Here is a 26,136-nt window from a genome sequence, read left to right as displayed (position 1 = left end):
TAGAATGTAAATCCATGAATACTCCAATGGAGATGAAGTTCAAGAAGCTATGTGGTGAAGTTGCAAGTCCTGATTTGGCAAATCCTTTTGAGTATTGTCAACTGATTTGGGCACTAATGTTCTTAGTGAACACTAGAGCAGACATATGTTTTGCGGTCAATACTCTGAGCCAATATATGATTAAACCATCATGCACATTGGATTGCTGCAAAGCATGCGCTGAGATACCTACATGGAACCATCAATCTTGGGTTGAAATATATTTTCGTTGATATAAGACTACATGGATACTCAAATGTTGATTGAGCTAGTAACTCTACTAATAGAAAAAGCACATTTGGGTGTTGCTTCAGCTTAGGATTTGCCATGATATCTTGAATGAGCAGGAAGCAAAAATATGTCGCCCTCATCATGGCTGAAGCGGAGTACATTACTACTAGCATGGCTAGTTGTGAGGCAGTATGGCTAAGGAAGCTCTTTGGAGAGTTGTTTGAGCATGTTTTGGACACAACAGTAATTTATTGTGACAATAAGAGTGGGATTCTACTTGTAGAAAATCTTGTATTCCGTGACAAGTCCAAGCATATTGAAATCAAATTTTACTATATCTGGGATATGGTGCAAAGAGGAGCAATAATACTCCATCATATAGTGACTGATGACCAGATCACCTACATTCTTACCAAGCCTTTGCCGAAAGGGAAGTTCTTGGTTTTCAAAGAGCAACTTGGACTGACGGATGTGACCCTTCCTAGAGAGGGTAGTGGATGATGAAACTTGGATGTGCAAGATCCTTATCATGTGTTGACAAGTGGATCTCCCCAAGTATTTATGAGCCTTGGATGTGTGAGATACTTGTCATGTGTTGACAAGTGGATCCCCCCAAGCAGAGATGAGCCTTGGATGTGAGAGATCCTTGTCATGTGTTGACAAGTGGATACCCCGAACAAAAGATGAGACTTGGTTGTGCTAGATCATTGTAACGTGTTGACAAGTGGATCCCCCCAAGCAAAGATGTAACTTCGTTGTGTGCAATCCTTGTTAAGTGGGTTATCCCCCCAAGCAGAGATGAGACTTGTCAAGTGGGTTATCCACCCCAGTGAATATAGGGTGATGGATGAATCTCCCCTATGATGATTCTTCTTCATTAGATTGTAACATCATTGTTCCAAAGCAGAGATCCATGTGTCAGGGAGAAATTCCTCCCTAGCTGAGAGGGAGTGTTGAAAATTGGCAGCTAAGGGATGAATTTCCTTGACTAAAATTTCATTTTTGACTATTCTAGAGTGACTTTCTAAAAATAAAGTCATGTCTAGCATTGCAACCATGACTTTCCAAAATTAGTAAGTCACCTTGTTTCAATTGGTAATCATATTGTTAAAATTTGCAACTAGGGCCAAACTCCATGTGGGTCATCTTATCTATGGCAGCTGATATTTTTGTTGGATTCCCCTTGTCGAGAGGTGTAGGATTGATCTAAAGATCATCCGATTCCGGCACGTATTCATGAAGATATGAATTTATTTGTGTTATGGGAGAATTCGTCAAGGTCAGCCAGCAACCAAATTGCCCCCACATGTGCCCAACGTTTTAGTATAAAAAGAGGTGGCTTGCTAGTCATTTGGACACACTCTTCTTGTCATCTCTTCCTCTCCACTTGTCATTGAGTTTTGGTGGGAGGAGAGATCCTAAGAGACAACGCTGCCTTAATGGAGAAGCCTAATGCAGCCATCATGGAGAAGGCTCTACGCTATCATGAAGAAGCCCTAACTGTTGGCTTAATGATGCCCTAATGCTGCCCTAAGGAAGATCATATTACAGCCATGGAAGGAGATGCCCAATAACGATGTCAAGAAGGTGAATACGCAGCAAGGAGGCCTATATTCTTAAGTGAAATCAACGTTGTCCAAAAGAAGTCTATCTGGCCATTTCCCTAACCCTAACTGCAGTCTCCGAGCGCAGCACAAAAGGAAGAAACAGTGAGGAGTGTTGTCGCACAGATTGTCACGACAACGCTCAGACTGGGGGCTGTCACTCTGATCCCCGGTCTCTCCGTTTAAGCCTGTCTCCCGCGGCTAAGGGGGGTACACCCTCTAGGAAAATGGATGACCAACTATGAACCAGTTGGGTTGGGAGACACGAAAAGAAACCAGCACTAAATAGATTTTATTAAATTAACAAACCAGTACCTTATGGAGTTAATGTTTAAATGATTACTTACTAAATGTTGCAGAAATGTTGTTGAAATTTGGTACCGGAGGACAGGTGGTTCCCTTAGGCTTTGATCTTTGGCCTAGGAAAAAGTGTCCAAAAGAATTTAATATTTTCTCCTAAAGTGACTTTATAATTTTATAAAGTTAAATCTAATTTAAAGTGACTTTAAGTGATAAAGTTATTAAGTCTAATTTTAAAGTGACTTTTATAAAGTCAATGAAAAATTAGAAAGGAAAAGTGACTTTGGAAATAAATCACTAAGTGGGTCTTTATTAAAGTGGGGTGAACTAAAAAATAGAAAGTGAGATTTAAATGAGCATTTAATCTCAACCATTGATCTAAATCTATTTCAGCCATTGGATTTAGAGATCACCCAAAAGTCACTTGGAGTTATATTAAAGGAGGAAAAGGTCATTCATTCTTTCATGAGCAGATTGGGAGAAGGAGAGCAAGAGAGATTTCTGAGCAGGGAGGAGAAGGAGACAACAGCTTGGCACACATTCCAAGGCAGCAGTTGAGCAGATTTGTACCACTGATTCAGCACATAGTGAAAGGCAGATTTTTGCACAAAAATCGAGGAGCAGTTTGCTGATTTTTCTGCACACAAAACGGAGGCCGTACAGCGTTTATTGCTGTCCTGTTTGCTGTAATTTCCAGATTGCTGTGAGGCACGGGAAAGGAGATAAGTTGTAAATTTGCTTGCTAAATTTTTGCTGAATAATTCTCACTGTAAAAAGGCAATTTTCAGAAATAAAGAAGAGCTCTCAAACTTGTTTTCCCCAAGAGTTGTAGGGGGTTTTTTCCAGGGTCAAGTTGACCAAAAATATCAGTGTTTTAATGTGTTTTAATGGCTGTTTTTGATTGCTGATTTTTAATTCTGCAATTTCCAGCATTCTGAAAAATTTCCAGAATTTGTGTTTTCAGCAATATTTATTTTTTTCAGTCTGTTAAATGTATAGTTATGGGAATGGGCATTTAACTACATGGGAGAAATAAGGAGAAACTGAAAACCGGGGTGGGAAAACAGAAATTTCTACAAATGTAAACCATGTAGAGCAATCATTTATCATCAAATAACTCAAACAAAAATTAATTTTTATCAAATGCGAGAAAAAGCTTAAGTGATACTCCAGCAATTGAAATTTCGAAAGATAAAGGGCTTTGAACAATCACGTAAAATATTAACCAGAGATCACATTTATACAGTTAACATTGAATCATATTAAACACTAATTCCCACGTCAAAATTTTAGCCTCAGCATAAAAGATGAAACCTAAGAAATTCCCGAGCCAAGACTGAAATTGGCAAAAAATTTCCAAACTTTTTTTTATATTTTTCAAATAAAAATTAAAGACTAAGTGAAACTTTAAATTTAAAAAAAAGGAACCTAAATATTAAAATCTAAAGCACAAGAAAAGAAAATCTTTTTTTTGCCTTTTTTATATTTTTTTATGATTTTTTTTTAAATTTTAAAATTTTTATAAATTTTCATAAAAAAAAATTTAAGCCCAAAAAGAAACAACGAAATGATATTTAATCTAAAACTATTTAAACAAAAACTAATATCTAACGATATTTTTTATTTTTTATATTTAAACAAATTTAAAACTAAAACAAAATTAATGTAATGCATGAAAAGCCTAAATAAAATTTTTTATCTAACACAAATAAATTAAAAAAATGAAAATCGAACTTTTTGTTTTATTATTTTTTATAAACCTAAAACTAAGAAAACAGACCTACGCAAATCCCTGACCAAAAAAAAATACGACAACATAGGTAAACTAAACTAAAACCTAGATCTAAGAAAAAATCAACCTATGCAATACGGAAATTATAGTACGCAGGCAAATAAACTCGGCTTACCATACAGATTTCGTCCAATGTGATCCCTGGTCCGTGTAAAATAAAAAAAGGCGAGATTCTTACAAAGTGCTTGCAGATCAATCGACGGCGGATGGATATCGTTTGCGGTTTTGTAGCTTCCAACAACCATGTAAAACCACCATAATTTCTGCGTCAATCAGACTCATGATGTTTGTAGACGGAAGCTTTTTCGATGGCAAAAATGTGTGAATGCAGGTTGGACGAGGACTTAGCACGCAGGTCTGGTTCGAATCTTTGCAATTTGATATGACAGCTGCAGATTGGATCACGTGGACAAGGAAATGTAATGGCAGCATAAAAGAGAAGAGGCCCACGTAGGTTTGCAGGTGGTCGGCAGAGGACTTGATCCACGTAGGAGAAAAAATACCTTGCCGCAGGCTGAAGGTAGATACGCAGGGGATTGAAGGTGAATGGACAAAAACTCGACGGCGGCAAAGGGCCAAGTTCTTCCTTTTTGCTTTGTTGGCTTGCAGAGATTATGCGTGAGAATGCAGACAAAATAGACAACTCGTGAATGTAGATTGCGGATTTGATGGGTGTAGATAACTGTGATGAGAGATGGAAACACGTTGAAGGACAACACAGGCACGACGTGGCAATGGCTGCGTGAAGGGTCGCGATGAAATCCCTGCAGATTCCTTTTCAGATAAAATTTGAAAACCCTGAGCAGCAGACAACGCTGATATACCCTCGGAAATCTTCAGAAACCCTGCAACCTGGAATTAAAAATCACCCAAAAATAATATGTGCATAAAACAAAATTAAAACCCTAGATCAGCTAAACAACATTTACAGTATTTATAGATCTAAGGCTCTTTAGCAGCCAGATTTGTCAATAATCCACAGTTATATTTTCAGAATTTCAAACTTAATGTGAGGTGCTTCAGAAAACCCTGCATGCATTAATAAAGAAAATTTCAAATGATAAGCCCGGGATCAAGAACTGGCTGGGCTCTTTCAGAAAACATAACCCGGGAGTTGGCTGGTTCAGCCGAGAACTTCCCCTAACGCCCGGTAATCTGAAAAAAAGGATTTCCTGCACAGCTTAAAATCAACCATCAACATAGAAGGAGAAGGAGAAAACAATAGTGAAACCCCGATCAAATGGAGATACCTGCCACTATATTTCAGAAACTAAACTATCATTCAAACCCCAAAGATCAGACAAGATACCTGTGCCTAGATCAATCTTCATTAAGCTACCATCAATGGCTGAAAATAAAATTATGCAGAAAAATAAAACAATCTTACAGCATTTCCAGAAGAGTAACACCAGCAATATTTTTAAACCCCAAAGTCTTTCTTTATTGCACAAAAAAACTGACAACAAGAGAGCTTTCTTTAGCACCAGACTCTCAGATCAAATCCGCTCTCAAATGACCCCTAGCACCCTATTTAAAGGAAAAATTCCCAACGGCTAGTTCGTGTGATCCACGTCAAAATGATCTCGACCGTCGATGAGGATCAAGACATCTCTTAATCTCATCCGTCGAATTTTTTAATGCATTAAAAATTGAAATTCTGCATTTATTTACTCAAAAATATTATTATTTTATTATTTTTAGGTTTTTACTTTATTTTATTATTTAAAAAAAAAAAATTGAATTTTTTTTTATTTTTTTTTATTTTTTTTAATTTATTTTATAAATTATTTTTTTATTTATTTTTTTTTTTTTTTTTTTCAGTTTTTTTTTATTTTTATTTTTTTTAATTTTAATTTATTTTTAAATGGATCCTCGAACTTAGACTTTGGAAAAATCACCTAGGACCTAGGACTTAGGACTTATGAGGGGATTAAAACATTTTCTAACCCTCAAGACACTTTACATCATGACTTTTACAACTTTACATCTCAAGGGGGAGAACCCATTTGACATAGACCCTCATAAACCACCTAGTTCTGCGACACAACTATAATCTAGCAGATTAACACACTAGTATTCTCTTAAGATTTTAATGACAAAATCCATTCCAGCTTTGGGGCTAGGCTGAAGGAAAACTCTGCCGATCATAGATCGGTGAGACAAAAAACCTTCCGGAACGTAGATTATCACTAGGAAATTAGGTCCACCTAGGCAATTTACATACATGATTCATGTCTGCTAAAATTATTTACAATTCACACATGCAGACTGGGTTTACAACATAATATGATCAAGTCGACGATGACTGTCAAATGGCACGAACATGTCGATGAAGCGCTATCCCTTTTGTGAAAAAAAAAGGGGGTGTACTGCTACGGGTAGTTGACAAGTAGTGGTCAACATCTGGCTCTACTTGGGGACACGTTGTTGCACTGTAGGAATGTGAGAATCCAGAATCTGCATCCACGCAACACACAGCAGAAATAAGTAGCGTCCATTCAAACATCATCATATAACATTTGAGCATATAAAAGATATAAGCTCTTCATTTATTAACTATCTAGTAACATGAAAAGTAAATCTAATCCTAAAACAGAAATAAAAATGCTGAAAAAACAAGGAGTAAGGTTAGAAATACAGGGGATGCCTCATGGCATCAGATGTGTTCAATATAGTGTATACTGAGCATTTGCCTGTTTTCAGGCAAATCTGTCGGCTGCTTGTCGGATGTACCATGTCCAATTCTGCATATGGTAGGACTTTTCCCTATCCAAAAATCAAGTTGCTCGCGGCCGTCTGATGCATCAAATCTTCTTCTCATTCTCTTTCTTTTGCACTTTTTCTTCCTGGCAGGCTGTATCACTGATGACATAGAACTTTTTGCTTCAAAGCTATCAGATGAAGTATGTAAGATATGCGTGACATGTCTTTCTTTATCCTGCATCTGATATTTATCGTTTTTTATTTTATCTGGATCACCTTCAATTAACCACCTTTCAATCGAACCAATGACCTCCTCATAATAATATGGAGCTTGTTGCAGCAAATGAGAAGGCTCCTGATCTATTGATGTTTCCTGGTTTCTTTCATCCTTAATCTGCAGTTGAAATTTATGTACCTGTGTTGTAATGGCATTTATCTGGCTAGAGTGTTCAACTTTCATAGCATTGATTTCCCTGGCATGATCTTCCTCCATGGTCAATAACTTTTTCTGAAGACATATCTGATTAGCCTCCATATCTTTTATTGCTTTATCGTCTTTTTCCTTTATCCTTAAGCAATGCTGCATAGAGTTTATCTCTTCCTTATGATTTGCTTGCATGGTCGTCATATTTTCCTCTAAGCCTGATAACTTGCTTTGCATAAAACTAATCTCTGTGTCATGATAAGCCTTCATGGCCTCAATTTCCTTAGTATGCTGATTTTGCATGATCTCTATCTCCCTATTACGCTTTTCTAGGTGGGTGCATAAAATTCTCACATCATTGGCGTAATTAGTTTGATTGATCTCCATATTTTTTACCAGCAGCATTAGTTCATGTATAATTTGCTTATGATCTTCCTTTTCATTGTCAACACTGTTTTTACAATTTGCTCCTACTTTTCCACTATGATCTGCAATGGTACAAGTGGATGGCAAATTCTGATATGAAGCATTGTCTTGAAATCTTTCATCGACAGCTGAACCTTTTATAAGATTACTTTCATTCTATTGCACAATTTTAGGGGCACAAGGCGAGCTATCTAGATCACCATATCTATCTTTAAAAGCATCGACAATGTCTTGCAAAGAAGTGAAGGAATCTTCAAGACAACTATTAAACCAATTCAAAGCATCATCTTCTAAAGAAAGGACAAATAGACGCATTTTGATATCTTCATGATTATACTGAGGAGATCTACAATACATGATCATTATACGAGTAAACCAGCCTAGATGCTTTTTAACAGCGACTGAATCACCACCCGAGAACACAGGTAATTTAGAAATGGCCACCTCCGGAATATCATGGCGAACACCAATAAAATGACATGGTTTAAACGAATAATTCATGGTGAATAATTAGGGATCAAATGCATGATAGAAAGAGATCTCTGCTCAAGAAAATTAATAAATGAAAGAAGTGGAGTCGCCACTTGAACAATGAGTCAAATTCTAGGATCCAAAAAGTAACCAACAAGCTGATATGAGAGAGGCTTCTTGTCTGGGAAAATAAATGAAAAGAAATGGAGTCGCCACCCAAACAAGAAACAAAAAAAAGAGAAGTTGTTGATATGACGAAAGATAAAGTGATGAAAGAGATTTAAATGATGCCAAAAAATGTTGAATCTGCCAGCTCAAACGTGAGATAAATGAGAATATGAATGTCGTTGAAACGTAAAGGACAGAAAAACTCTGTCCCCGGCAACGGCGCCAAAAAATGTTGTCGCATAGATTGTCACGACAACGCTCAGACCGGGGGTTGTCACTCTAATCCCCAGCCTCTCCGTTTAAGCCCGTCTCCCGCGGCGAAGGGGGGTAGACCCTCTAGGAAAATGGATGACCAACTGTGAACCAGTTGGGTTGGGAGACATGAAAGGAAACCAGCACTAAATAGATTTTATTAAATTAACAAACCAATGCTTTATGGAGTTAACGTTTAAATGATTACTTACTAAATGTTGCAGAAATGTAAACCATGTAGAGCAATCATTTATCATCAAATAACTCAAACAAAAATTAATTTTTATCAAATGCGAGAAAAAGCTTAAGTGATACTCCAGCAATTGAAATTTCGAAAGATAAATGGCTTTGAACAATCACGTAAAATATTAACCATAGATCACATTCATGCAGTTAACATTGAATCATATTAAACACTAATTCCCACGTCAAAATTTTAGACTCAGCATAAAAGATGAAACCTAAGAAATTCCCAAGCCAAGACTGAAATTGGCAAAAAATTTCCAAACTTTTTTTTTTATATTTTTCAAATAAAAATTAAAGGCTAAGTGAAACTTTAAATTTAAAAAAAAGGAACCTAAATATTAAAATCTAAACCACAAGAAAAGAAAATCTTTTTTTTGCCTTTTTTATATTTTTTTATGATTTTTTTTTGAAGTTTTAAAATTTTTATAAATTTTAATAATTTTTTTAAAGCTCAAAATGAAACAACGAAATGATATTTAATCTAAAACTATTTAAACAAAAACTAATATCTAACGATATTTTTTATTTTTTATATTTAAATAAATTTAAAACTAAAACAAAATTAATCTAATGCATGAAAAGCCTAAATAAAATTTTAAATCTAACACAAATAAATAAAAAAAATGAAAATCGAACTTTTTGTTTTATTATTTTTATAAACCTAAAACTAAGAAAACAGACGTACGCAAATCCCTAACCAAAAAAAATACGATGACATAGGTAAACTAAACTAAAACCTAGATCTAAGAAAAAATCAACCTATGCAATACTGAAATTATAGTACGCAGGCAAATAAACTCGGCTCACCATACAGATTTCGTCCAACGTGATCCCTGGTCCGTGTAAAATAAAAAAGGCGAGATTCTTAAAAAGTGCTTGCAGATCGATTGACGGCAGATGGATATCGTTTGCAGTTTTGAAACTTCCAACAACCATGTAAAACCACGATAATTTCTGCATCGATCAGACTCATGATGTTTGTCGACGGAAGCTTTTTCGATGGCAGAAATGTGTGAATGCAGGTTGGACGAGGACTTAGCACGCAGGTCTGGTTCGAATCTTTACAATTTGCTATGACAGTTGCAGATTGGATCACGTGGACAAGGAAATGTAATGGCAGCGTAAAAGATAAGAGACCCACGTAGGTTTGCAGGTGGTGGGCAGAGGACTTGATCCACGCAGGAGAAAAAATACCTTGCCGCAGGCTAAAGGTAGATACACAGAGGATTTGCAGGTGAATGGAGAAAAATTTGACGGCAGCAAAGGGCCACGTTCTTCCTTTTTGCTTTGTTGGCTTGCAGAAAATTATGCGTGAGAATGCAGACAGAATAGAGAACTCGTGAATGTAGACTGCGGATTTGATGGGTGTAGTTAACTGTGATGAGAGATGGAAACACGTTGAAGGACAACACAGGCACGGCGTGGCAATGGCTGCGTGAAGGATGGCGATGAAATCCCTGCAGATTCCTTTTTAGATAAAATTTGAAAACCCTGAGCAGCAGACAGCGCTGATATACCCTCGAAAATCTTCAGAAACCCTGCAACCTGGAATGAAAAATCAGCAAAAAATAATATGTGCATAAAACAAAATTAAAACCCTAGATCAGCTAAACAACATTTACAGTATATACAGATCTAAGGCTCTTTAGCAGCCAGATTTGTCAATAATCCACAGTTATATTTTCAGAATTTCAAACGTAATGTGAGGTGCTTCAGAAAGCCCTGCATGCATTAATAAAGAAAATTTCAAATGATAAGCCCGGGATCAAGAACTGGCTAGGCTCTTTCAGAAAACACAACCCGGGAGTTGGCTGGTTCAGCCGAGAACTTCCCCTAACGCCCGGTAATCTGAAAAAAAAAAAAAGATTTCCTGCACAACTTAAAATCAACCATCAACATAGAAGGAGAAAACAATAGTGAAACCCGATCAAACGGAGATACCTGCCACTATATTTCAGAAACTAAACTATCATTCAAACCCCCAAGATGAGACAAGATACCTGTGCCTAGATCAATCTTCATTAAGCTACCATCAATGGCTGAAAATAAAATTATGCAGAAAAATAAAACAATCTTACAGCATTTCCAGAAGAGTAACACCAGCAAGATTTTTAAACCCCAAAGTCTTTCTTTATTGCACAAAAAAACTGACTACACGAGAGCTTTCTTTAGCACCAGACTCTCAGATCGAATCCGCTCTCAAATGACCCCTAGCACCCTATTTAAAGGAAAAATTCCCAACGGCTAGTTCGAGTGATCCACGTCAAAATGATCTCGATCGTTGATGAGGATCAAAACATCTCTTAATCTCATCCGTCGAATTTTTTAATGCATTAAAAATTGAAATTCTGCATTTATTTACTCAAAAATATTATTATTTTATTATTTTTAGGTTTTTACTTTATTTTATTATTTTTTTAATTTTTATTTGAATTTTTATTTATTTATTTATTTTTTTTTTTTTTTTAATTTATTTTATAAATTATTTTTTATTTTTTGTAAATTTATTTTATAAACTTTTTTTTATTTTTATTTTTCAGTTTTTTTATTTTTTTATTTTTTTATTTTTTTATTTTTTTTTATTTTTTTTATTTTTAATTTATTTTTAAATCGATCCTCGAACTTAGCCTTTGGAAAAATCACCTAGGACCTAGGACTTAGGACTTATGAGGGGATTAAAACATTTTCTAACCCTCAAGACACTTTACATCATGACTTTTACAACTTTACATCTCAAGGGGGAGAACCCATTTGACATAGACCCTCATAAACCACCTAGTTCTGCGACCCAACTATAATCTAGCAGATTAACAAACTAGGATTCTCCTAAGATTCTAATGACAAAATCCATTCCGGCTTTGGGGTTAAGCTGAAGGAAAACTCTGCCGATCATAGATCGGTGAGACAAAAAACCTTCCAGAACGTAGATTATCACTAGGAAATTAGGTCCACCTAGGCAATTTACATACATGACTCATGTCTGCTAAGATTATTTACTATTCACACATGCAGACTGGATTTACAACATAATATGATCAAGTCGACGATGACTGTCGAATGGCACGAACATGTCGATTAAGCGCTATCCCTTTTGTGAAAAAAAAGGGGGTGTACTGCTACGGGTAGTTGACACGTAGTGGTCAACAAGGAGATAAAGGGTTGTTTTAGGGTCAAAACAAGGGTCCGAGTTGATGTCATGGAGGCCGAGGGTGCTAGCTGTTAGGTCGAGTTCTTGAGGGCTAAATGCTGTTGTTTTTTACAATTCTTTGGGCATGTTTTAAGGGACTGAAATCTACCAATTGCTGTTGTGCTAGGCCGCAGGCCATAGCACCACAGTTGGGCTTGCATAGGGCAGTCAAGGGTTGGCATATGCCCTTAGGTAGCAGCATAGCAAGGGAGGGGCTCTCTTAGATTGGGCTGCAGCTCTAAGGCAGTCAGCGAGGAAGATTCTTGGGCAGATTTGAGACGAATTGCCTTGCAGACCATGCCGCAGATCAGAGGAAATGTAAGAGGGATTTTGTGCATATTTTATGTGTGTATTTTGTCTTTGTTTGGGCTGCAGAGATAGGAAGCTACAACAGCAAGTTCTGGAGACTGTTTCTGAGAGACGAGAGGGCTAGTGAGATGCTCTCTCCTAGTCGCAGACATGTAAAGGAGACTGCAACCCAAACGGTGGTGGTTACCTTTGTTAGAAGGCTGGTTTGTATTGTTGGAACATGACTGTGTTGTTGGGTGGCTTGTGGAGGTTCCAAGGCCAACAAAATGTATACTGATGCCTAGAAGGACAGCAAGGTCAAGCAGCCTAGTTGGGAAAGGGAGCCGCAGTGAATTGTAGCAGTTTTGGAGGGCTATCACATTGTGTTATGTGCCCTAACCAGTGATAGGAAGCTACAGCAGCAAAGCACAGAAATCAATGCAAAAGAGTAGCAGCAGTGAATGGTGCAGCATAGTGCACAATGATGGATACAACAGTGAATGGTGCAGCATAGTGTACAGTGACAGTGGTGCAGCACAGTAATGCACAGTGCAGCATGATGAATAGTGCAGCACGACGATGAAGAGCAGCATGTTGGGTACAGCATGATGAGGTACAGCTCAGTGATGGTGCAGCATGGTGCAGCACAGTGATAGGTACAGCAAGGTGATGGAATCACCTGTGTTCAGATCAGCTGCCTGATGTGCCATCTTCTTAGAGAAGATATTTGCTCTTATTTAGATAAGTCAAAATGTTGAATTCTGATGTATATGTACTATCTCTCTCTCTTTCTCTCTCTCCTGCACTATTGAAAAACATATAAGAAGAATTGATCAAGGGTTTCCCCACATTGGGGTTTGTCCCTGGCTGGCGCCACATCTTGTGTCCTCTTGTCTTGGCTTGTCTTCTGCGATTTATGTTTATGTGCTATCTGCATTTTACTATCATGCTAAATGTGATTGCTAATCTGGAATTGATATTGAGCTAATATGGAAAATTGAAGTCAATTTGCTATCAGCGTAGAACATACCTAAAATTAACACATATATATATGATGGAAAATCACTTAATTTATCCTTAATCAATCTCAATTGTTTAATTTTTAATTTAATCATCAATATATATTTAATATTATTATTATTATCTTTATGATACTATAATATTATTATTAAAATGAAATTCCATGTCACCTCTGGAAAACTTCACCTGTCTCGACTCTCAATAGTAAATACAAGGCCTCCCAAGTTCTATTCTGAAGTGCCTTAATGTAGGCCCTGAAAAAGCACTGCAATAGGCCTCAAAATGGTCGTTCGATCCTTAGAAAATGGTCCCTTAGAGAGTGCAAAATTTAGTCTACTATAGACCTCAAGTCTGCAAGTTGAACCCACACAGAACTGCCTGAGAACCTCATTAATTTGAGCTCGGATTTGCCCTGCCTCAGATAAGCCATAAAAACCTCAGAATTTGCCACATGTTCAGGTTGAAATAAGGCCTCGAGACCTGCAGCTCAGTTGCGGAAGTGTAGCTTCAAGATGTGCAAGTATACCCACACAGAATCCTTGAAGAACGCACTTAGATCTACCTCAAAAAAGGTCGAATGGCCTCAAAAAGATCAAACTGATCCACAAAAATACTTGTGTGAAGCCCTTAACCAAAGAAACAAAAACCAAGGCCAAAATTTATTCAAAACATTGACCTACTTCAGATAGGCGTGACTAATCCAGGCCGCAGATAATCCTTGCAAAAGATGTAAGTACTTTGTTGCTCTTGGAGGATAGACAAGTTGTGTGTATGTAGAGGCCGAGGACACACATCTAAAATGGGACAAGCGGACTTGACAATAGGAGGGAACCGACCTGTGAAATTTGAATTTTTAAATTCAAAAATTTGAAGCCAATTTTTAATTCTTTTTGGAGGCCAACTTGATCTCCAAATTTAATTAATTATTAAACTCTTTACAAAATCCTCCTTTGAAATTGACTAGGGTAATTCTTGATAAGACCAACAAATTTTAATCAATTTTTGAGAATAAGAGCCATTAATTGACCAAACATTAAGCTGCCATTTTCAAATACTTTTGGGTTCTTTGACCATGACTTGGGAGTTTCAACTTCAAATAACCATATCTCATCAACCAAGAGGACCCACATGATGTGGCACCTACCATTGGAATCGGCACAATAAGGAGAATTAAATGAAGATGATCTTGCGATCAAATTCATTGTCCTTTATATCCATTTTCTTCAGCAAGTGTGGAGCATCTAGGACATCTTGATTATTGGAGCTTACATCAATGTAATCCATAGACGAAGATTAAGAGCGTTCATAGACCAAAGTTGGCATCAATGAAAATACCATTCAACACTTACTTGGGCTCCCATCTTGGGATAATGGTCCAACTAAGAAAATATAAAACTGATCACCAGCCTCAATGCACACTCTCGGACCCACCACACGCTCACTAAGAAGCTTTTCTCAATCTTGTGTCGCTGTTGTGTCTTAGCCTCAACACTTAGGCTCAATTTACAGCTTTCATAAGCTAAGATTGATGGCCAATATCAGCTCATCAAGTTAACTGAAGATAAGTAACTTTACTTTAGTTAACTATCCTATCTTTAGATTTCTCTACTTTAACTCGCGTACAAGTCATAAATTTAGCTTGGTTTACATGCACATCTCATGCATGTCACATGCAACACATCCGCATGCATGCAACTCACTTGCACACTTTGCATGTCTCATGCAAGCTCCTAAATAGGCAAATCAAGGTTCTTCTAGTCAAGGCACAAGACTAGAAATACCTTCCAAGCTACAAAACACAACATGTTCTGTTTATGTCAGATACTGTCAGTCCCTCTTTCAAACTTAGCCTCAGAAGGGGCTCACCTCCTCTACTCAGAGTTCTTTTGGATAAGGGGCTAGAAAGTCTCCAGGTTTCTGGGGTTCTAAGCCAGCAATAGCTTGGGAAAAAGGACAATCAGAGATACATAACTTATTCCTACAGCCAGTTCATGATCAAATCAATCTGCCAATGAGCAGGTTCTCTATTTTATTTTCACCCATGTTTACAGAGAGCACAACATGCAGGTGGGCAGGCTTTCAAAGCAAGGAATTGAAGCTCCTGAAGAAGTCCTGGTGCTGGTGCAAAATGGAGGGATCATCCTCAACATCCCAGACCTTTCCTCATCTAGTCCTTATTTCCTTGTTTTCTGATGTGATTTCTGATTATAGGCACTCTGTGTTTGCACGTGATGGTCTGGGTTATATTCCAGATGTAATAGACAGTTTCCTCTTAATGGTTCTAAGGTTTTTTTGAACTTATGGACTTCTACAGAGCCTCTTGTTAGGCATTTAGTTTTTGATGTCATGAAGTTATATGCTCTTTGACAGTAGACAGCGCAGTGATGACAGTTATGATGGGCCTTCTTCACTGTTTATGTGCCTGCAGGCACTAGGAAAATGTAACTTCCTTTCTTCTTATAATATAATGCTACAATTTTTTCCATGGAAAATAAATAATAGCAATCATACAAGTAGGCAGAAAAATCAAAAGTAAAACACAAACTGGTTACTGAACCCTCAAAAGGATTTAGATCAGGCTCTTATATTGGCAGAACTAAACAGTGAAAACAATTGCTTTACCACAACCATAAGATGCAATAGTACCATTCAATTACATACAGAGCTATACTTTTACTTGGATAGAGTTACTCTCGTAAGACTTATTCTTAATGATAGTTCTCAAAAATGTAAACTTATTTGAAACAGACCCTCAATACCAAGCTGCAATCGATCTGAATTCAACTTCTAATCCAAAAAACTCGTATCAAAAAAATGAATACCATTGGCTCAGGTCCTCTTTCTGCTGTTTCAACCTTTGTGCCAGTGGTCATTTCTGTCATTGTCACGTCATGGGAACTTGCACCCTGCTCATGTCCCTCATTTGCAGCTTTAGCAGTTGTTTCCTCTGCAGCCCTTCGAGCGGCAGCTTCTTGTCTTGCTCGTTCTTCCTCCATTGAAACACGGAGAGCAAGAGCCAATTCTGGGTCCAAATTAGGATCAACATCAAAATCAAAGTTTCCTGCACCTCCGGCTGCAGCTGCTGCTGCAACGGCTGCAGAAGCTGCGGCTGCAGCTGCAAATCCACTTCCAGCTTCTCCATCTCCTGTAAAGATAGCAGAGCTACAACAGAGGACTTCAAGTTATGACTTGAATGGTATGACAGTGAATGAGTAACATTATAGACTTCCACTGCAAAGTATATACACAAATATTGTTTACCTGATAAGGACATCCGTGAGAACATTGGGTCCCGCAGGCACATGAACAATATGACTGTTCTCATTACTATTCACAGATGCCAGAAGGGCATCCAGCTTCTCCGATTTCCCATCATCATCCTCTCCAAAGTCCACAATATCAAGCGCTACATTATTTTTCTTCAACTTCTTACCAATCACCTCAAGAATCTTTTTATCAGATTTGACGGGACTGAAATAAACAAGGAAATGTTGAGAAACTTTTAAAAAATACTTGTTAAAGAAAAATAAAATAGTAAATGTTCATTGCAAGAACCTTCCAGTAAACACTATGATACGCTGCTGCTGTTTTTTGTTCTGACGATGTTTAAGAGCCAACTGTGCAATCTGAACACTAGATGTTAAATTCACTTCTCCACCAACTTCCAAACCTACATGGTAAGAGTAAAGGAAATAAACAACTTTATTATGGAACAAAACCAAGCTGAATGCACCAGAAAACAGTTAGCCAGCAGGTTAGCATTGAAGAGCATAAAAGAACCGAAAAAATGAGGACTAATAGTTACCAATATAATATATAATAATATTAACTTAATACGGTACATAATAAATGTCTTTATAGGTTTAATTGGACAACTATGTAAGGTTCTCTCTAAAGAATTTAAGATTTGTGATGTAATATTTTAGTAGGGGACTGTTGTAACAGGATCGTAATAGGTGCTATCAGAACTTGTATATGCTATATTTTGGAAGTCATAAGTATAGTTTTTGAGGAAACATGATGACAGTATAGAGCATATGGAAATTGTAGACAATATTTAGAGAAAAACTCTGTCACCAGGGATCAGGGTTATATGTATCGTGCTTCACATGAAGAATGTATTTTGTCAATCTGCTTGAATAATGCAACTTCTTTCATTCGAATAGAAGAATGTATTTTGATGTTCTGCTTGAATAATGCAACTTTTTTCATTGGAATAAACATATTAATGCATGATATAATATATATATATATATATATATATATATGATGGCTGCTATCTCAGCAAACCACAGCGCTGGTAAAAGGGAACAGCAAATTGTTGCTATCTCAGCAAACCACGTTGCTGGTACAAGGGAACAGAAAATCGTTTTTCCCCAGTTTCAATGTCTGCAAACACAAGTGTTGCTGCAAGGGAACAGCAAATCGTTTTTCCAGTTCCAACTTCTGCAAACACAGGCGTTGGTGCAAGGGAGCAACAAGTCGTTTTTCCCAGCCAGAGTCTGTAAAAACACAATTTGGAGATCCCTTCGTAACTCCCCAACCAAAGATCTTTTTGGAAAATCGCTCGCTAGTTACCAAATAGACCCTGCTCTGCACAAAACCCAGATGCCAGAATTTCGAATTTCGTCTTCCTTTGATCAGAAATTGACCCGCAAATTTGATGACAGTTTTCCCTTACGAATTTTCTTTCTTTTGTTGGCTTGATACAGAGTGCTCTATATTCTTGAATCTGTAATGTAAATGACTCTTTCCAATACACAATCTTGGATGCAAAAGCATTGGATTAGAAGATTAACTGAAATGTGATTCTCCAGGTTCTCATTTAAATGTAAATAACAAAGAAAATACAGTGCATGAATTCCTCATTCAACATAGCAATTTAAAGACCAAATCAATTTCAATCTCCAGATATTAATATTATGGTTCACAAACCTCACAAGCGCATATGCAAATAACTGTCTCACACACTTACAAATTCGATTTGCTGATAAAAAAAAACCACTGGTCTAAGAAATGTTGTTCAGTTAACTTCAATCTCACACAAAGAAAAAAAAAACAGCATACCTCTCTCCCACCCCAAAAACTTCCAGCCCCCAAAATGTTCCTCCTCTCTCAAAAACTAAAAGCAACTGTCCAAGAAATGAGTTCATGGATGTGAACCAATTTCCCTTAGCCCTAACTACCTACTAGTTATAAAATCATTTCTTTTAACTAGATATTCCTAACTAATATTAACTAAATATCAAAAAAAATTCACAAATAAACTTTAAAATGTTCTAGCCTTGGCATGTGACCAATCCATCACATTGTTAGGCTCTTGGTCTGACTTTAATAACTTATCATTTTTTATGTGCTCAGCCTAATGCACCTGCATCAGACTCCCCAAGAAAGAAAAAATTTATGAGCTCCTGCTCATAAGATCTTCTATAGAATGACCTGCTTTTTGTAGTGTTGCTTCATCCATCCAAGTAGAATCCTCCATCGGACGGTCTTTCCACTTCACAAGATATTCCAAGTATTCTTTCCTTCTGGTCTTCTTGGCAACACGTGTATCCAAAATATGTTCAGCCTCTAAACTCTTTGCCACAGGCATTTGCTTCAACCATTGTTGTTCCTTCCCTTCATCCTAATTAAGATTCCCAAAAGCTTGATCCGCATCACCAACTGTGTAGAGATACAAATCTTCTACATTAAAAATGGGTGAAATGCCAATTCCTAGAGGTAACTCCAACTCATACGCATTCGCTGAAAACTTGCAGAGGATCTTACAAGGTGCTATCTTCTTCATTTTCAATTTGTTATATTCTCCCCTTGGAAACCTATCTATTCTTAGGTGAGCTAGGGCCACATCTCCCACTTCAACGTTTAACCCTTTCCTGTGTAAATTTTCTCGTTGCTTGTAGTTGTAGATTGTATCTTGTAATATTTGTTTTTACTTGCTCTTGAAGCTCACTCATGGCTGTTGCAAAATCCTCTCCATCAGCACTTCTATGCTCAAGCTTTCCCAAGTCTCTTAGCTCACAAATTCCACTTGGATGCATGTCGTACAAGATCTGAAATGGACTCTTTCATGTGCTCCTATTTGGTGAGTCATTATAAGCAAACTCAACCTGGGCTAGCACATGATCCCATTGCTTCGGTCGATCATCTACTAAACTCCTCAACAAATTACCCAACTCCTATTTACAACCTCTGTTTGCCCGTCAGACTGTGGATGATAGGCTGAGCTAAAATTTAGCTTTGTGCCAAGGTCCTCCAGGAATGTTCAGTGAATCTTGTGTCCCTGTCAGAGATTATAATTTTTGGCAAACCATGCAACAGAACAATTTCATCAAAAAACAAATTAGCCACATGGGTAGCATCACTAGTTTTGAAACACAGAATGAAGTGAGCCATCGTAGTAAATCTATCCACAACTACAAGGATTGAATCATTACCTTGGTGAGTTCTCGGGAAACCCAGAACACAATCCATACTCACTGAATCCCAAGATCTGTTGGGAATGGCTAATGGCATGTATAATCCAGCATTCTGACTTCTCCGTTTCGCATGTTGACATACCCACTTACTCAGGTACCTTTGTACATCTGCCTTCGTCTTAGGCCAAAAATAGAAGTGACTCAGCTGCCCAAGTGTTTTCTCAACACCAAAGTGTCCAGCCAACTCGCCATTATGCTGTTCTTGGACCAAGTTTTCCCTCATTGAGCAATTGAGAATACATAGTTGATTGTTCTTGAACAATAGCCCATCCTGCAACATAAACTCTTTCCATGGACTACTGTCCCTATTGACCGGATTTTTGCACGCCGCAAAATCTTCTTTCAAATCAGCGTCAATGTCATACAAGTCCTTCAAATAATCAAAGCCTAAAATTTGTATTTGACTTTCCTGCATGATTAAGCATCTCTGTTGGGCGCGGGATCCCCCAAGGCAAGTTTTGGGGCTTAAAGCCCAGATTTTGACCAAATCCGATGTAATGACTCCACGTTTTGTGGGCGCAGAGCACGAAGATTGTAAATGAGTCATAGGGTTGACCGCCCTCATTGTTGTAATGTAATGTCGGCTTTAGATATCTACCCATGGTTAGCGGACCATGGGATTGTATAAATAGAGCGAGGCTCTAAGTGTAAAGGGGAGAATCAATGGAAGCAACAGATGAAAAATTGAGTCTTATCTAAGTGTTGAGTCAAGTCTTTGGGTCATAGAGTAGGAGAAGGCTCTGCAGCTGAGTGCGCAGAGGCCTAGTATTCCGCAGCTGAGTGCGTGGGACCCTGCAGCTGAGTGCGCAGGGCAGGTTGAGTCTGTAACTGATTGAAGCATTAATAAAAAGAAGTTTTATACCATTCCTGTGTATTTATTTCCTATTTTGTGCATTGAATGTATTGGGTATAAATTGCAATTCCACTGTTTATATGTTGCGCGAACTTATATACTTGTGTTGATTAAGTGAATATAAGATAAAGTATTTGTTTACGCGAAGTTAACTAATAGTTATAAGGAGATAAGTAAGATATGTGGTGTAACTTGGGGAAATAGTGCAAAACGCTACCCTAGCAGCGCGAAAGTACCTCAGCCCCTAGTTAGGGCTGCGCAAAGGTGATTATAACAAATCGCGAAGGCCTCGCAGGTCAAGATAGTGCACGAAGGTATTCACAATTGGACTAAACCAACCCCTCAGACATCTCAAGGGTGTGGAAACTTGGTTCCAGCATCCCCCCATACTGCTTCGGGTGAGACCTCAGTCCGCGCTCTGCGGGCTGTTGCCGAAAGGGCCAGTAGTGTAGGGATTTGTTTGGCTAATTAACTCTGAACCTGGGTTAGGCCCCCTCAAGCCAACAAATGGTTCCATTGTCGGGACTGGAATCTGCATAGAGATGTCTGATGTCGTATCATTGGAATCCAACTAAGAAGGAAATTAAAGGTTGGTTGGACAGAAGAATTCACAAGTTCGCAACGCAGGAGAACAGGAACCCACGACTGACAAAAGAAGAGTGGTTAGACTGCTACCTGTACACAGAGATCCATGAAATCTTTTTCGCATCTTTCCCTACTGAGTTGTACGAGTGGATCGCGAAGCTAGCAGATAGCCAAGGAAGGTGGAAACTCGACAATCCTATTGTGTGGACCCCAGAGTTGGTGTGCAGATTGGAAGCATCGGAGGATAAGATCGCGCGCGTTGTTGATCACTGGCTCGATCGGATTATAGGAGGATTCATTACTGAGTTCGCGGTAGATACTTCAGCCAGCTATAGCAAAGCGGAGTGACGCTTTCTCAAAGGACCGCGAGGTAAGTACGTAAAGTCTCTGAATACTTGGATTAAAATGCTATTGTGTGAAAAGAGGGTTATGCAATTACCTTGATGTCTGGAGCTACGCGAAGCAGAAAAACCTACAGAAATGAAGGAAGTAAGGGACCAGAGAATAGCCCTTTGATTTCACCTTCGCGAGGGGATGAGGAAGAGCTCGCGAAGGTCTCACCGCGAAGTGCGATCCATTTGATAAGGCAAAGGATTCTGCGCATACCACCCCCACCCACACTACCACCAGTTTCACCGCCTTCACCTCCATCTTCGCTCGTACCACCTCCGCCACCACCGCGAGTCAATATGGCAAGCACGATAAAGTTGCCTGTGTTCAAGGGAGTAGGAAATGAAGATCCAGACCAATTTTGGTTCGTGATAAGAGCCGTATGGGAAGCACAGGGAGTTACAAATGATAATATAAAGAAAGCGACGCTGGTCAGCGCTCTGCAGGGTCGCGTGTTGACCTGGAATATTAAGCATTTTAAAGACAATCCGAATGCGGGAATCGCGAATATCCAAATTGCGCTAAACAGGGAATTTAGCAGGCCGAAGTCCGAAGTGTAGTCGATCATTGAATTCAAAGAAATCACAATGCTACCAGGCAAAACTCCTTGGGAGCTGGATTAAAGGTTGAAGTGTACAATTCGCGAAGCTAATATGACTTTGACGGATGGACAGCACCGCGAATGGTTTGTAGCATTGCTAACGCCGCATTTGAGGAACGCGTTGTCGCAACAGAGGTTAACTACTCAGGCAGATACCTTGGAGATCACGATGAGGCTGCATGAAACCCCGATGCAGGATCCTCACTTGGGAGTTCAACAGATCCACGAGCAATTGAAAAACTTGTGCCTTGAGATGCAGAGTCTGAAACAGGACAAGACAGTCTGACCAGAAGTGCGCGAAGAGGTATGGTGCATAAAATGCAAGGGTCAGGGTCAGGGTCATGATAAGGACCATTGCCCTAAGTTCGCGAATTACCTCGCGGGAGGGGGACCGATGTCATTAAGGCTGGAAGCGCAAGCAGGACCTAGCGCAGCACCTGCCTTGTGGTGCGCGATTTGTCAAATAGGAGGAAAGCATGCTACGAACAACTGTCATTTGTTACAAAAGTACACGCAGAATTCGCAACAGTGGTTCGGTAATTTTTGTAGATCAGTTGGACACCTTTGATTTCACCTTCGCGAGGGGATGAGGAAGAGCTCGCGAAGGTCTCACCACGAAGTGCGATCCATTTGATAAGGCAAAGGATTCCGCGCATACCACCCCCACCCACACCGCCACCAGTTTCACCGCCTTCACCTCCATCTTCGCCCGTACCACCTCCGCCACCACCGCGAGTCAATATGGCAAGCATGATAAAGTTGCCTATGTTCAAGGGAGTAGAAAATGAAGATCCAGACCAGTTTTGTTTTGTGATAAGAGTCGTATGGGAAGCACAGTGAGTTACAAATGATAACATAAAGAAAGCGACGCTGGTCAGCGCTCTGCAAGATCGTGCGTTGACCTGGAATATTAAGCATTCTAATGACAATCCGAATGCGGGAATCGCGAATATCCAAATTGCGCTAAACAGGGAATTTAGCAGGCCAAAGTCCAAAGCGTAGTCGATCATTGAATTCAAAGAAATCACAAGGCTACCAGGCGAAACTCCTTGGGAGCTAGATTAAAGGATGAAGTGTACGATTTGCGAAGCTAATATGACTTTGACGGATGGACAGCACCGCGAATGGTTTGTAGCATCGCTAACGCCGCATTTGACAAACGCGTTGTCGCAACAGAGGTTAACTACTCAGGCAGATACCTTGGAGATCGCGATGAGGCTGCATGAAACCCCGATGCAGGATCCTCACTTGGGTGTTCAGCAGATCCACGCGCAGTTGACAAATTTGTGCCTTGAGATGCAGAGTCTGAAACAGGACAAGACAGCGCAACCAGAAGTGCGCAAAGAGGTATGGTGCAGAAAATGCAAGGGTCAGGGTCATGATAAGGACCACTGCCCTATGTTCGCAAATTACCTCGCGGGAGGGGGACCGATGTCGTTAAGGCTGGAAGCGCAAGCAGGACCTAGCGCAGCACCTGCCTTGTGGTGCGCGATTTGTCAAATAGGAGGAAAGCATGCTACGAACAATTGTCATTTGTTACAAAAGTACACGCAGAATTCGCAACAATTGTTCTGTAATTTTTGTAGATCGGTTGGACACAATGAGCGCACTTGTAGAAGCTATGAGCTGATGATGGATAGAACTCCCACCTATAGAGTTCAGGCCGAAACGCGGCCCCTAGACTAGAACGCAGGAGTGGCGCGAACCAGATTTCAGGGGCGTGGATGAGGCCGAGGTGGAGGAGGACCTGGAAGAGGTCACGGACAGCTGATATGCTACAATTGCGGAGGGCCAGGACATTATGCCCGTGATTGTACGAACCCAACGTGTCCATCATGTCTGTATTGTACCTTGTTTGATCATGAGACGGAAGATTGTCCTACGCTGATAGCTAGGATACGTGACAAGGGAGCGCTACGCCTCCCCCAACTCAGAACTTGCAGATGATGAGGTCTGAGCCACGCAAGGAAGATCCAAATGTGAACATTGTGCTCCAAAGTGGAATCGCAACGAGAGATGATAAAGGCAAACAACCCGAAGATAGTACTTGGGTTCGTAAGGCTCCGACGAAAGAAGCAGAGTTTGATTTGGAACGCACTAAGGAAACCTTCATGGAAGCTAAGAAGAGCTTCGCTGATGCCTCCACTTCAGAAAGCAAAGATAGACCGGAGTTGGAAATGGACCCATCTATGCTTACGACATTCCTGGAAACATGCATGAAGCTACTGCACGACAGTAAGGTTGTAAAAGGATTGCAGGAACTCATTAACAGATGCGTTAGGACTGCGCCAGGAGAACCGTACGTAGTCCGGAAGATTGGAAAACACAAGACTAGGACAGGGAGAGAAATGAGGCTAACTGCGCAGATTGGAGAATATGAGATGGACCAAGTAATTCTGGATTTAGGATCGGACGTGAACGTTCTGCCGAAGCAGACATGGGAGCGCATGGGGAGGCCTACACTGTAATGGTCTCCTATTCAGCTGCGAATGGCGAACCAGCAAAATATAATACCCATGGGGCGATTGCAAGGAATCACCGTGGATATTGAGGGAGCGAGCGCGCTAGCAGACTTTGAAGTAATAGAGATTGTTGATGACAGCAATCCCTACCCCGCACTCTTAGGAATTGATTGGGCCATTGACATGAACGGGGTGATTAATCTGAAGAAGCGCAAGATGATTTTTGAGAAGAAATCTCTATGCGTAGTTATACCCTTAGACCCTGCTGAGGGATCGCGCTACACAGAGCTGGTGCGCGACTATGAAAGCGACGACAATTTGGACTGCATCTACAAGATAACTGCACGAGAGCAAGACTGGGTAAATCCCACCGCAGATAAACGGATCTCATGGGAGTGCGAAAGCTCCTGTATGTCGAATTCTGATGAGGAGATAGAGCGATGGCAGAACCGGTTACACGAGGTAACCACACTAAACTGTAATATGATGACAAGATCGCTGCGCTGCGTATCGACAGAAGATCGCTGCTCTAGCAGACTTTGAAGTAATAGAGATTCTTGATGCCGACAATCCCTACCCAGCAATCTTAGGAATTGATTGGGCCACTGACATGAACGGGGTGATTAATCTGAAGAAGCGCAAGATGATTTTTGAGAAGAAGTCTCTGCGCATAGTTATACCCTTAGACCCTGCTGAGGGATCGCGCTACACAGAGCCGGTGTGCGACTATGAAAGTGACGACAATTTGGACTGCATCTACAAGATAACTGCGCGAGAGAAAGACTAGGTAAATCCCATCACGGACGGACGGATCTCATGGGAGCGCGAAAGCTCCTGTATGTCGGATTCTGATGAGGAGATAGAGCGATGGCAGAACCGGTTACACGAGGTAACCACACTAAACTGTAATATGATGACAAGATCGCTACACTACGTATCGACAGAAGTAAGGGATCTGCCTACTTATGATGGGTTAAGTGAGGTAGATACTTTCCTAGATAAGTTTGAAAGGGAGGTGCCAGAAAAGCAACGTTTCCAGGCCTTGAATTGGGTACTGCGCTACGCCCGCGAGGTGGTGGGGTACGCACAGAGGAAACTTTGGAGACTAGCGCGCATGTACAAAAATGTTGCGCTCACGGTTCGAGAAACCTATAGTGCAAATGACAGATAAATACAATGGACGGGATGGTCCACGTGCGCATCTGTCCAGGTGGGTACAGGCATATGGTAAACAACCTGCGCGGATGCGCAAGAACTTCGCGTTGGGAGATACGGTCAATAAGCATGTGTTGGGGGACCACATGCACGAGCAGTCCCTCAAGTTGGAACGACAGTGTGGAGAGAACGAGCGCAAAAGGTTATCCATGCGGAAGCATTTAACGAAGTGTGCGAAGCACTGAACAAGGTATGTAGTGCGCAGCGAAGTGATTGGGACCTACGCGTACCAGCAGTTTTATGGGCTTATAGGACAACGTGCAAGAAACTGACAGGACAGGTGCCTTCTAGGCTGGCCTATGGAGCGAATGCTGTAATACCGATGGAGTCTATCATGCCTAGTCCGCGCGTAGCAACGCCCATGGATATGACAGATCGTGGAGCCTTGGAAGACGGG

The 26,136-nt window shown here is 39.8% G+C and overlaps 1 protein-coding gene across 1 annotated transcript in view; it reads right to left on the bottom strand.

Annotated features, from left to right (window-relative positions):
- The window catches only part of LOC149146908 (26S proteasome non-ATPase regulatory subunit 4 homolog), a 204,437-nt gene that overhangs the window by 97,721 nt on the left and 80,580 nt on the right, over positions 1-26,136 (bottom strand). Inside the window, exons 4-6 of the mRNA XM_089438178.1 lie at positions 16,707-16,821; positions 16,413-16,622; positions 15,974-16,313 (exon numbers count right to left, since the gene is read on the bottom strand). Of these exons, the coding sequence (XP_089294304.1) occupies positions 15,974-16,313; positions 16,413-16,622; positions 16,707-16,821 (665 nt within the window). The remainder of the gene's footprint in view (positions 1-15,973; positions 16,314-16,412; positions 16,623-16,706; positions 16,822-26,136) is intronic.

Source organism: Pinus tabuliformis, chromosome 9, assembly GCF_031772625.1.
Source record: "Pinus tabuliformis cultivar Carrire ecotype Pingquan chromosome 9, CPIR1, whole genome shotgun sequence".
NCBI classification, from domain to species: domain Eukaryota; kingdom Viridiplantae; phylum Streptophyta; class Pinopsida; order Pinales; family Pinaceae; genus Pinus; species Pinus tabuliformis.
The sequence above is the reverse complement of the archived record's forward strand: the minus strand, read 5'-3'. Positions and strand labels throughout refer to the sequence as shown.